Consider the following 13,374-nt stretch of genomic DNA (forward strand, 5'->3'; position numbering starts at 1 on the left):
CATTAAGAAGATTCTTTATGTGCAACGTTTGATAGCATCATAAAGATTGAACACAGGGCAGATTGATTTAAATCAAAGCAATTTACATTACCAGTTTTTATTGTGATTTAAATCACCAAGCAGGAAACCTTGATTTACATAATGAGTTTTAATCATGTTTTACATTTGTATGTTTTAATTATTTTCCTGAAGGAAAGCTAATTCTCATTAATAATCATTAAAACATGTTGATTTGCAGCTAAATATAACCATTACATTAAATTTGGTGGTGCTTTTTGCCAGCCATGAGGATTCACGTTTATTTAAACAGTTATGTAATTTAACATACGTTGATTCAGATTCCTAATTTTTACATTTTTTATTATTTTCAAATATGGTGAATAATGTGGTGATTAATTTTTTTACTTGTGATTAGTGTCAAGCTCTATTTGGATGGAAACATAAATTTAATTAAAATGCACAGAAGCATTTTAATTTTTATTAAATGAGCTGGAAACATCAGAAAAAACTTTATCAAAACGTGCTTTGTATTTAAAATTAACTGATTTATTAAATAAGGGAAATATTGCCAGTAGTTAGTGAATTGAACTGATTATTTCTGATCAATGCCCTTCAAGATTTTAAAACTAGTAAATCTCATCCTTTCACACTTAGGCAGGGCTGCACTTGCAGTTGTAGAGCGCTGGGAGTTAAACCAGCCTTGGGAGAACACAGCAGGGAAAACGCTGCCGAGCGTTTACACTCTCAGCTGGAAGCGCACTGGCGTGGCCAGATTAGCAGCTCTTGCAACGCCACAAAGGACAGTGCGTTGTGATAGCTATCCCACCATCCAAGTGGCTGCAACGTGCTTTTCAAATGCGGGCGGTGGGCTGGATTGTGACAGGGAGTGTGTTATATGTATGTGGAGGGAGAGAGAGAGTGGGTTTTTGAGGGGCTGAGAGCGTGTCAGCATGCTGTCTTGTAAGTTCAGACAGCAGCAGACCTCCCCCCACCCCCGCCTCTCACTCACTCAAAGGAAGCAGCATTCCTCAGTAATGGTTCCTTTGTCCCGGAGCAGATGAGCAGCCAGCTGTCAGAAACGGAGCTTTGAAAGGGCATATCCGCATTCCTACAGCGAGTTCAAAACAATGACAAGAGTGGCCACTTGACTTAAGGGGATTATGAGACTTTCCAGAGGTCAATTAGAGCGCAGTAATGCAACACGTCGTTCACACTGCGCCGTGGCGCTCCAGCGGAGGCGCAGCAAACGTTATTCCACTCAGGTTGAGCACCAGCAGTGCTGTAGCCGCGGAGTCAGAGCGCTCTACGTGCCTTGCCAGTGTGGTGGACGGGTAGGGAGCTAGAGTGCCCGGGGCTCCTTTATTGTGCTGTAACTTGCTGTAACTCGCAAGTGTAGCCAAGCCCTTAGTTTTTATTCATAGATTGGAAGAAGAAAACAGACTTTTCTCCTTTTTCAACTCCAAATTGATTTCTTAACTTGAGTGAACTAGTCAAATGAACTAGTTGAATAAATTGAAATGAAGAAAATATTCTCTGTGCACCTGTAGAAGAGGTTACCGCTGTAGAAAGTTGGTTTAGCACTTCAACAAACTCTGGTTTCAGGTGCGTAGCCAGTGACTTCACCATTTTCGTGGTTTGACTTTCTTTAAAACTTGGCAGCAACTATGTACTACGTGATTTTTTTGTATTTAATTTAAATGATTTTAATAGATTTAGGCATTAAAATGGGTTGTCAACTTCAAACCTAATTTTAATAGGCTTATTGTTTTTAAATAAATCTATATTTAATGTAAGTAAAAAAAAAAGTTATCAGTTGTTACAGTTTAACCCATTAATTTAAAACACTTCTAAAGATGATTTGCAAATGCATCTGACACACAAGAGAACTGCAGAAAAGTGTGGTATGCGCTAAACAAGGGAAAATAATTAAGGGACAAAAAATAAACAGAAAAACCCTTCCTGTTTTTTTTAAAAGAAGGTCCATGAGATCCAGGCCTTTCTGATTTGCTGTTTGCTACTTGGAAAGATCTTTTCTGTTGTCTGTTATCATTAAACTGTAGCAGAGAAGAGTCTACCTATGGAATAATAAAAAAGTTTAGAATAATAGAAAGCAGTTCATGTTAAAGTTCTGGAATTCTTAAATATTTTGTGTTTAAAAAAGCTTTCAAATTATGCAATATTGTAATAAATAGCACACATGCCACTTAAGTTATGGTCAGACTCCAGCCTTCACCAAGTTTCATGATCAGTATGACATCAATGAAGAGCTTACAGGGATCTCTTTCAAAGCAGGAACTTGGTGATCCATAGGGGAAGTGATATGAAAGCTAAAAGATAAGACAGAGTTTTAAACATGGCAAATTTATAGAATATGCCTCTGAAAGCTCCTGCTCGCTTGGGATATTTTTGCTATGCTAACACATTTGACTTGTTTTTTAAATAATCTTGCCAATTATCTATCTTTAAAAAGAAGGAAATCAACTACTCATTGTACATGTTAGTTACAACATGTCTTGATGTTCTGCTGAAACAAAAATCCTTGAATTGTCGGGTTTAAATTTCTGTCCAAAATTGTCAGGCACAGTCTGTTATCAGTACCTATTCAGTTGTTATTGACTAAAATTATTAATGCCAGGCTTTGCACTGGGAACCACTGCCTGGTACTGTCAAAGTATTAGAGACTTAGTGGACAGTTGTCTTTCCCTATAGAACTGGATTGAGCCACTAATAAAATTGTATGAAAACAGACTAGAGATTTCATCTGGCCTTGGAGTAGGAGACAAAATCATGCAAAGTTGAGAAGGCCCCCAAAGTGCAAAATAATGACTGAAGGAGGGAAGAGACAGAGTTAAGTGGCTCCGGGAGTAGAAGAGGAAATATTTCTATGTATATCTTAGTATCACAGTCTCAGAAAGGCAATTAGCATGATGACATGGAATTACTTCAGCAGGTAGCCTTGGGGAACCAAAATCCTTTAAAAACATGATCATAGTGAAGGGAGAGGCAGTTCATATCTGGCCTTTGTACTCTTATCAGGGAGTGCTACCAGAAGCAGTAAACGAATATACAGAATTACAGTATGAGCCAGCCACTTACAGTGGATCAAATTACATGCAGAAGACTAGTCTAGAATAGATGCATCTAATTATCTTACAGTTATCTTTCCAAATTGATCATATAAGCTAATGAATCATGATTAAGTCTACAATTTAGTCACAGGTATTTTTAGTAAAAGTCAAGGACAGGTCACAGGCAATAACCAAAAAGTCTAAAAATACCCCTAACTAAATCTTAGGTGCTGCGGGGGGAGGAAGGGGTGTGGTACTCCGGTAGTCACTGCTGCTTATGTGTGTGGAGGCACCCCGGGGCCCCATTACCCGGGCCAGCTCTAGGCACCAGCCTAGCAAGCAGGTGCCTGGGGCGGCAAACGGGAAAGGGCGGCACTGAGGCGGCTTTCGGCGGGGCGGCAGCTCCTCCACTTCTCTCTTCAGCAGCATTTTCCTTCGCCGCTTGGGGCAGCAAAAAGGGTAGAGCCAGCCCTGCCCGCCACCACTCTACCGCCACTGCTCCTGGACCCGGAGCAGCACCTGGGACCAGTTGCCTGGGACCGCTGGAGCACCTGCCAGTGCGGCTGGTCCCAGGGCCACCCCAGCTGCTCTGGCGGCCCTGGGGTCAGCCACAGTGCAGCTGCAGAAGTCATGGAGTCCGTGACCTCTGTGAAAGACTCGCAGCTTTAATCATAATGCATTGTCTAACTTGCTTTCTCCAACCAATCATGATGTGTGTCAATAGAATGTACAGTAACATGGTGATGGGCCCATGGGAAGTGCACGTAGGTAGTTGCATAGTTAAAGGAACGCTTAACTTGAATTTTTTAAATTTATCAATAACTGCTCTGTTAGGATTTTTCCCAATCTATTTTTAAAAGAAAATTCTTTTTAAAAATGTGTGCAAGTTTCCTGCTTCACTGTTGTGTTTATAGGGTTCATTTCGGAAAGGGAGATACTAACTATACAGGGAAAATCATTGAAATTCACCAGACCCAAAGTGCTCACATGTGCACAAAATAAACATACTGAAGAATAGAGTTTGCCATCTTTTTGCTACAGTAATCCTGTGTAATACAAGTAACTATAGTAGATATAACATTTTGAGATGATGACTTTCCAGTTTCCCTTCAAAGTGCTGTGTTCTGTAACTGAATATGGCAAGAACTAATGCTTGAGTGAAGTTGCACTTGCATCGTGGGTGTGTAGGGGCAAAGAACTGAGGCCAGAATAAACACTTGCCTCATATAGTTCTCGTAACAATCCTAAAATGGTAACCATAAAGCTTTTTTAAATAATCTTCACTAAAATAAAGCTAGGAAGAGCGAAGAAGCTCTTCTTCTAGAGCTAGGAAGAGCGAAGATATTTTACAGTAATCATATGGTTCTGGAGGTTGTCAGATATTGAGGTCTCAGTTGAAATGAGTTGTGATTGATAAAGGTTTGCTACGCAACTATTGTAATTACTGTCTCACACTACTCAGAGGAGCTCCAGGATGAAATAGTGTGACTCTTGTAGGTTGTAAGTCATAGGCCTGGATGGCAGTGTGTGAGGAGGCTTTTTCACTACTTTGGTCACCTGTAGGGAAGAAAGATGTCCCAGTAGTTATGATTAGGGTGGTAGTCTGGGATTCAGGAGACCCAAGTTCAATTCTTTGCTCTGCCTAAAATTTCCTGTGATTTTAAGCAAGTTGGCTTCAGTTCCTCATCTGTAAAATGGGGATAATACTACATCCTATCCCCACAGGGGTGCTGTGAGGATAAATAAATTAAAAAGACTGAGGCACTCAATACTATGATCATAAAGGCCATACAAGTATCTAAAATGATGGCTTTAAAGCTAATCTCAAAATATGTGATGGTGATGGTGTTAATTTTTTTAAAAAGGTAGTACAATAGAACCTTAAGAGTTATGAATACCTCAGGAATTGAGATTGTTCGTAACTCTGAACAAAACATTACTCGTTCAAAAGTTTACAACTGAATGTTGACTTAATATAGCTTTGAAACTTTACTATGCAGAAAAATGCTGCTTTTAACCATCTTTATTTAAATAAAACAAGGACAGAAACAGTTTCCTTACTTTGTCAAATTTTCTTATAAACTCTCCTTTTATTTTTAGTAGTTTACATTTAACACAGTACTGTACTATATTTGTCTTTTTTTTTTTTTTTTTTTTTTTGTCTCTGCTGCTGCCTGATTGTGTAGTTCCAGTTCCAAATGAGGTGTGTGGTTGACCGGTCAGTTCGTAACTCTAGTGTTCATAACTCTGAGGTTCTGTTGTATATCTGTTGGGACAATGAGGTAGTAGTGGTGGCTATAGCTTGTACCCTTTAATTTGGAATCAGATAGATAGACATATAGATATATAGATATTTATACACCATAATTGTTAGGAACTTGCTAGATCAAGGTCTAAAGTCCCATTTTCCAAAGTGATTTTTTGCACGGAGGATGCTGAAGTCATTTTTGAAAAATTTTCCTGAAGTCATTGGAGCTAATCACTTGCTTAAGTGCTTAGATGGATCAGAGCCTTACTGTCTTGTATAACTGGACATAAAATTTATTTAGCACTAACTATCTGTAAGTCTTGTGATATATATATTTGAAGATTTTGTTAGTGTTTCTTAATCTTAAACTGCAGCAACAGAGGCATGTAAGAATTAAACACACATCCAAGACAATGCTGCCTTTCCGCCTATTTTTTTCCGTGAAATAATTAAACATGTACAACAGTTCCCGCTACTGATAAGAAAATAAAAATATCTCCATTACTTTTTATGGTTAGTGGCAACATTCACGAGTCTAGTTTAGCATTGAGAAGAAACTCTTTTCTATCATCTAGGGTAGGAAAACCCAATTAGATAGTCATTCTGAAGTGACCATCTAACTCAAGGAACTGCTTTAATCTGTATTGCTCTGTTAATTCAGACAAATTACTTAGTTTTATTACACTGGAAAAACAATATTATTTACGGCACACATGTTTTTATGGTTCACATTCTTAAATAACACATGAGCACTAAGCTTTTGATAGAGCATTATTAGACAATAAAATATTGACACTTTACACTTCCGAATGTTTCAACACTACAAGGCTAAAAAAAGTATGCTTCCAAACACGATATGTAAATTATTGTCTCCCACATATTTTCCTAAGTAAATAAATATTCTTTTCTCACTTCACCAATTATTTCACCCTCTACACGTTTTTCACTGACACCTCCTACTTTTTATCTTAAGCTAAAATGTTAGCAAAATAACTGTTCCAGAAAATTGTAACTTTTTAACTCCTCAGTTACACTTCCAGGTTCATCTGCACAGAACCCACATTTGCCATACCAAATGGATAATTATGTCTGAAAATACTAATTTGTGGATGTAAATGTTGCTGAAGCCTGCTCAAAATTTTCTTTTCTGGTAGCTGGCTTTACTCTTCTTAAATTTTAGAGGTGGTGAAGTTATCTGGTGATTGGTGTGCTGTAAAAACAAGATAGGTGCTAGATACCCAAATGGCGTAGCTCCATCAAATGACCTAGGGTTTGTTTTTGTTTTTGTTTGGAGCGGGGGATGTTCCCATAGTAAAGGGTAGGAAACTGCAAACTTCACTTTTTCTTATCTGAAAGTAGGAGTGCTCTATTAGAAATTTGACTAATTCTAAGAGAAATAATTCTGGTCTGCTGGACAATATTGTGACAGTTTTAACAGCAGTAATAGATACCTGTTTTGCAGTACTCCTAACGTGATCTTTGGGGCCTTTCAGAACTCTTGGTTATAATTTTACCAATTATCTATATATAGGAATTCATAAATGAGCCTTGGAGTGGCGTTGTTTCTAGAGGAAGCTGGTAATAAGACCAACCCCATAAATTGTCCTTTTAATGACTCTTGCGCAGTGCACATGTTGCTGGTTATATATGAAGGACTTTGAGACTCTAATGATCAATCAATATGCACAGCTGCTAGTGGAAGAAAGAACTTGAAACAATCAAAAATATAGCTTGCAGTTATTGTGTTTGAGTATCGCTCTAAGGGGGTCATATACTCGGATTAATTATGGGTAATTTTTAGGTAGCTGGGGTAGTTTTCTTTAATTAAAATAAAATTTAACAGCTATATGTAGTGATTTGGGCTAACAGATTGCTATCTGGGTTCATTTAAGATCAGTTTTCTGTGTGCTGGAACACTTTGCCTTTCAAATACTTCACAGTTTAATCTTTTTAAATGTTCATGGCATGTTTAGTTATGCATTAATTCTTCCTACATGTTCTAGGTCAGGGGTCTCAAACTCAAATGACCACAAGGGCCACAGGAGGACTAGTGCATTGGCCCAAGGGCTGCATCACTGACACACACACCCCTGCTCCCGTCCTGCTCCCACTCCACCTCTTCCCTGCCCCCATTCTAACCCCTCCCTGAAGTCCCCACCCCAACCCCGCCTAACACATTATCACTTGTTACATTCCCGTACTCCAGTATAGGTGATGGAAACCAAATTTTGTTTTCTTCTGAACCTATTTTAGTTCGTCAGTCTGAATCATAAGTTGTAATTTTTCAGTCAGTGTTAACATTGTATCTGTTTTGGAGGTGCTCAAGGACTCAGACAGGAACTCCCCATTGAGCCCTCTTAACCCTATTCTGTCTCCCAATCTGTTCTCCCTGTCCTCCTCCTCCCCTCATCTCGTGCCTTTGTACTCCTGGGGAGATTTGCAGACCAGTTTGTCAATTTTCCATGTTGGAATAAGCTATGTGTACAGACAAACCCCTCCATCTCATTGAAAGGTGTTAGAATTTATACATACTTTAGTATTCTAGTATTTTATATATATGAACACATGACTATTGTGTGGAGCATATAGAAGCTGGGATCTGAGCATATTTTCTTTGATAAAAATAGGGCCTGATGGTAAAAACAAAATAATTTGAGAGCCGCTGCTGTAAATAGATTGAAAATTTGGAACAAACTAGATAGATGTGTTTTTATGCTTGGGACTTGTAAGCTCCTCTCTTCCATGTATTGAGACATCTACGTACTAATATAATTAATTCATTAGGAGGAGTTTGTTTTTCAGTTGAGTATTTATTGATCCTGATTTTAAATAATTTTATGGTGGCTAATGCCAGGTACTGGAACTTCAGAAATGAAGCAGATTGACATGGGTGTTTTGCTGAGGTTATATTGGCTTTAAGTTATGATCACAGGTCACTTAAACTGTTTATCCTCTCAAAAAAAGGTACCAGTCAATACTAACCACTACAGTTAGAGATGCATGACTTGCATTTCAAAGGAATGTACTAGTAGCACTGTATGTGATAATCACATGAAAAAAGATCACAAGGCTGGCGAAAGGATTATGATCATGCTTTAGACATGAATTTCCTTGTAGGAATATTTTAGTCTTGATCACATTTTAAAGAAAAGGGAGAGTTTTGATGTCCCTTTGCTTTACTAGATAGACTGACTCTGATTGTAAACAAAAAAATTCTGATCTCAAAGAGCCTTCAGCATTAATAGATTTAAACATGCTATCCTTTGTTAGACATTCTCTTCAGTTGTATATTAAATTTTCAAAACAAATAATTATTGAGGAATTTGTATTTATTTTTGCAAAGATTCCAGCTTAAGCAGAATGTGATTGCCCACCTCTTTCACAGATTGGGGAAACGTGAGAGCCCATCTTTCCTTATCCTCCAGTCCCTCCATTGGCTTCCTGCCTGCCTTTGCTGCTTGTTCAAGACCTTGGATCTAATCTTCAAATTTAACAGGTCTTGACTACATTAGCGGGATTCGGGCTGAGCTTCAGTTGGTGTAAATCCATTTACGTCAATTGAGCTATGCTGATTTACCTCACCTGAGGTTCTAGACCTTTCTGATACACTTGTGCTTCTCTGGCTCAAAGCAGATTACAAAGTCCAGAATGAAGCATGTGAGAGCCAGAGATAAAGCTTTCTTGGTTAAAGGGTTACAAGTGTGAAATCAGCGTCTAAAGGGAATCACAGTAACACAAAATGTGACCATGCTACAAGGCCTTCCTCTTTGACAAAACCTTTCCACTATACCCAGAATGACATTTATAACAACTTATTTCTTCCTCACCACCTTCGCTCCCCAAAAGAATACCCCAAGCAGAGCTTTCTGTAAATGGAGAGGGTAGAAGAGCCAAAGAAGCCTGGTAGAGGCATCACTTTTGCCAGTATCTTAACCTGAGAAAGTGCTTGGACATTATGATGGTGGACGCTAATACAAAACCTTAAATAGATGAGTGTATATATAGGGTAGTAATGACACTTTTAAATGATTCTGTGAGTCAGAAAGTTGGCTATGTGAAAATTACCCATTTTATTGATTGATCTGACCTCTGTGGGTCAAATTGGTCTCAGTGCAGGGGTGGGGTGTGAAGACAGATTGTTCCTCTCTAAGGGTTGCTGGAGGTGGTTCTTTGTATTTGACCAGATGACTAAAAATTTACAGGCATTTGATTAAATGACAGAGCATATTGTCATTCTAGACAGGTGATGGAACAGATGTTTTATAAAAATCCAGCTACAATTTATTATGAAGTTCTAACCAAAATTTTATTGGAACCAAAATCTGGAATCCCATTCTAATGCAGAAGCATCTTCCTCACTTCTAAACCCAGAGCTAATGGGAGCTCTCGTGAGGTTGAATCTTCACCTGTGGGGTTGGGAAGGGGGTAGGAATGAGCTTTTTCAGGGATTTCTGTGCACATGCATGCTCTGCAGTAGGCCACCAGAATATCTTCAGGGTTTGCTGCTCTGGCAGGGCATGTCTTTATGTTCTGCAACTAGATGATGGAAAGCTCAACTGTCAGGACTCCTGTTTGCAAAACTCCTTCTGTGGGTATGGAAGCTTCCAGCACTACTTTTCCTTTCTTAGCACAAGGCAGAACAGAAGATGAGAGAGGTTCTGTTACTCTAATCCTCATCTAGGACCCAGTCCTTCACAATCGGGAAAGTTTCAAAGCTTTGTATATAAAATGTCACTTCATGCTGAGTCCCTTACCTCAGGGACTTCTGTGTCAGTGCTACAAGGCTCATACCAAGGTTTATCAGGGTCACCGGGCTAAATTATTCTGTGGGCACTGTCAAGTAAAATTATCACTGTGCTTGCATACAACTTCGTATCTTTGTGCTGGTGGGTGCCCCATATCTCCTCATAAATGACAGTGAAACATATCCTGTGATGGAAGGTGCTATGGTATAGATGTGCATTCATAAATATGTGCAATATAATTACCGTTTTTGTCATTTACCATTATTTAATTGCAGATATTTTTCTTAACCTCATCACTGTATGGATGTTATAAGCACTTTGAATTTCTGCTATGAGTTTTCAAGAAGCCTACCTTTTTATAGGCTATACAAATATAAATACATGAGCGGAGGCTTTTATAGAAAATACTAGAGGGTGTGGTTGTGTGTGGGTTTTTTGTTTTTTTTAGTTCAGAATTTTATTGATTTAAAGCTTTTTTTTTTTTTAATCAAAGATAAGATTTACATACAGTTACAGAGATGGTTGCATTGGAAATATTTAAATAGCGCTTTTTTTTTCTTCATTTTAAGTGTTTTCTTTTGTGTTTCTCATAGGAAACAGAGATGAAGGTACACATGCACACAAAATTTTGCCTCATTTGTTTGCTGACATTTATCTTTCATCAGTGCAATCATTGCCATGAAGATGGACATGACCATAGCGCTGAAGAGAGCCATGTACACAACCATAATGACTATCAGATCTCGGAGGCACCATATCTCCAGAATGGAGGAGCGGAATCTGCACCAAGTAAACTTTCAGTGCTGGAAGCTGAAAATGAACAAAAATACTACATTCAAAAACTTTTTGACCATTATGGTCAAAATGGAAGATTGTCATTTTTTGGTCTCGAAAAACTGCTAACAAGTCTTGGTCTTGGAGAGTTAAAAGTAGTGGAGATTAATCATGAGGATATTGGCCATGATCATGTTTCCCACTTGGATGCTTTAGAAGTACAAGAAGGAAAGCATTCTCATTCTCATAACCATCCTCATTCTCGTAGCCACTCAGGTCCAGAAAACCAAACTGTGAATGGTGTATCTACAAAGAGAAACCATAAATGTGACCCTGAAAAAGACACAGTAGAGTCATCTGTGAAACCTGCCATTAAGCGTGTTCGTGACAACAATCGTCGCCACCACCATCAGCGTCATCTGCATCATCACCTTGACCCTAATGGTACTACTCATACTCATAACGATTCAGTCACTCAGAGTGAACATGGAGAGCCAAGCCATGAACCTTCAACGGAGACAAACACTACCCAGGAACAACCTGAGAGAAAACTACAGAAACATAAGAAGAGACGAAAGGGAAAGAAATTCAGTGAGACATCAGTAGATACTGCACAAGGTTTTGCTCAAGACCATGATCCAGGTGATCAATATGAGCACAATCATGTTCATAAACATGATCATGTACACGATGCATCTCACTCACATGTACACATTCACGAACATGATAATGACCAAGCCACCGGTCATGGACACCAAGATCCTAATCCAGGTAATGAGGATGGGCATCGCCATACCAGCAAGCGTGAAGCTCCTCATAAACGGATTAGTGTAAGAAAACATGCTATCTTTTCAACGCATAGTCACAAGGATCACAGTGAGGATGAACATCAGCATGAAGAGGTGAGTCTAAACCAGAACTGGTATGCACACAATTATTATTGTGATACCATAAGAAGAGTAGTACTCACAGATAAAACTAGTACTAATAAATGGGTATGACTGTTATACACAATCTAAGTAACAGTATAAAAGCACTAAGAAGTTTACTACTACAGTTTTAGCCCAACTCCATGATTTTCCATCCCGTTTTGTCTTTACTCTGTATATCCTCTATCTCCACATTGATGAGATGCTTCAAATATCCTAAATGCTAAGTATATTGCATTTCATATATTTAGAATTATTTTTTCTTACACAGATTTCATAAGTATCATTTTACAGTTTTGCACCTCTTCCTGAATCTCTTGCATCTTTAATGATTTTCAAAGACCTTTTTGATGTTGAAAAAATCTCTCTCTCCTCTACGTGTCCCCAACTTCAATCTTTATGGTCATAAACTATGATGATGAAGTGAAGTAGATGTGTCACTAAATAAAAGTCTAGCTTCTATACTATGTACTGTATAGTTGTCTCTTCATACTTCTACCCATTTTCATTTTTGCTTCTTTACCTCTCTCCAAAGGCTATTATCTCTTCCATTCCCATTTAATCCTCAATGTTAATCTTTGTCCCTTAACTCTCAAAAAAAGGATAGTGTGTTTTATTGATTTAAAGTTCTAAACAGAACAATGCAATATATTGGACTGTATAATCAATTTTAGGATTACATTTAAAGTGAAAACACCAAACACGTGCAGCAGGGAGTTGAGAAATGATGGGATTCTTATTTCAGGGTTATCCTCTCTTCCCCATGGCAGGCATTGTTTGTACTGCTGTTTTTCATTAATCTTCCCATGTAATTGAAAAATATGACATTTATTGGCAGTGACATTAAGTACTACTGAACATTGGAGGCTGTATATTATGTATAGTTTCACAGCCTCTTTTTTATTTTATTATTTTTCCTGGTTTAGTATACACCCGTGTTTCAAAGGTGACAAGTTATTGGTCAATATTGCTCCCTTTTCTGTGCAAACCGTCAGAATGAATTTCTAAGCAGCAGACAAACTCTTTAATTTCCTACAGCTGCATATATTCTTCAGTGAAATCACTATTACATGTTTAATTTGTTGCATAAATTGCTTTCAGTGTTTAAATGTCACTCAGCTACTGCGGTACTATGGTCTTGGAACCAACTCTCCAATATCTCCTGACTTGTTTACGTACCTGTGCCCTGCATTGCTGTATCAGATTGACAGAAGACTTTGTATTGAGCATTATGATGATTTGCTGGTTGAAGACATGAAGAAAGATAAAAGTGAAGCAGCTACGAATAAGGATAAAATAGGTGCATCAGGTAAGATAGTCTTCATAGGCTGTTAAAGAATGTTTTGTCTCTGTTATTTATTTTATTTGTATTATTGTAGTGCCTACGAGCCCCGGTCATGGACGAGGACCCCGTTGTGCTAAGTGCTATACAAACTCAGAAAAAAGACAAATCCGTACATCGGGAATTCAGTGGGTTTTTTAAATTATTAGTAGTGTTTCATTTTATTTGAATATTGATTCATAGGACTTAAGGTAGATTTCACAGTAAAAGAATGGTTGAAACTTGTTAACTGATCTTGTTTTGTAAATGAAAATTGAGATAAATACAC

At 38.1% G+C, this 13,374-nt stretch overlaps 1 protein-coding gene across 7 annotated transcripts in view; it reads left to right on the forward strand.

The window, feature by feature from the left end:
* The window catches only part of SLC39A10 (solute carrier family 39 member 10), a 77,875-nt gene that overhangs the window by 12,494 nt on the left and 52,007 nt on the right, over positions 1 to 13,374 (forward strand). For all 7 annotated transcript variants that reach the window (XM_037913206.2, XM_037913202.2, XM_043525902.1 and 4 more), the window contains 2 exons: positions 10,655 to 11,737; positions 12,866 to 13,073. In XM_037913206.2, the coding sequence (XP_037769134.1) occupies positions 10,655 to 11,737; positions 12,866 to 13,073 (1,291 nt within the window). The remainder of the gene's footprint in view (positions 1 to 10,654; positions 11,738 to 12,865; positions 13,074 to 13,374) is intronic.

This window comes from Chelonia mydas, chromosome 11 (genome assembly GCF_015237465.2).
Source record: "Chelonia mydas isolate rCheMyd1 chromosome 11, rCheMyd1.pri.v2, whole genome shotgun sequence".
Taxonomy (NCBI): Eukaryota; Metazoa; Chordata; order Testudines; family Cheloniidae; genus Chelonia; species Chelonia mydas.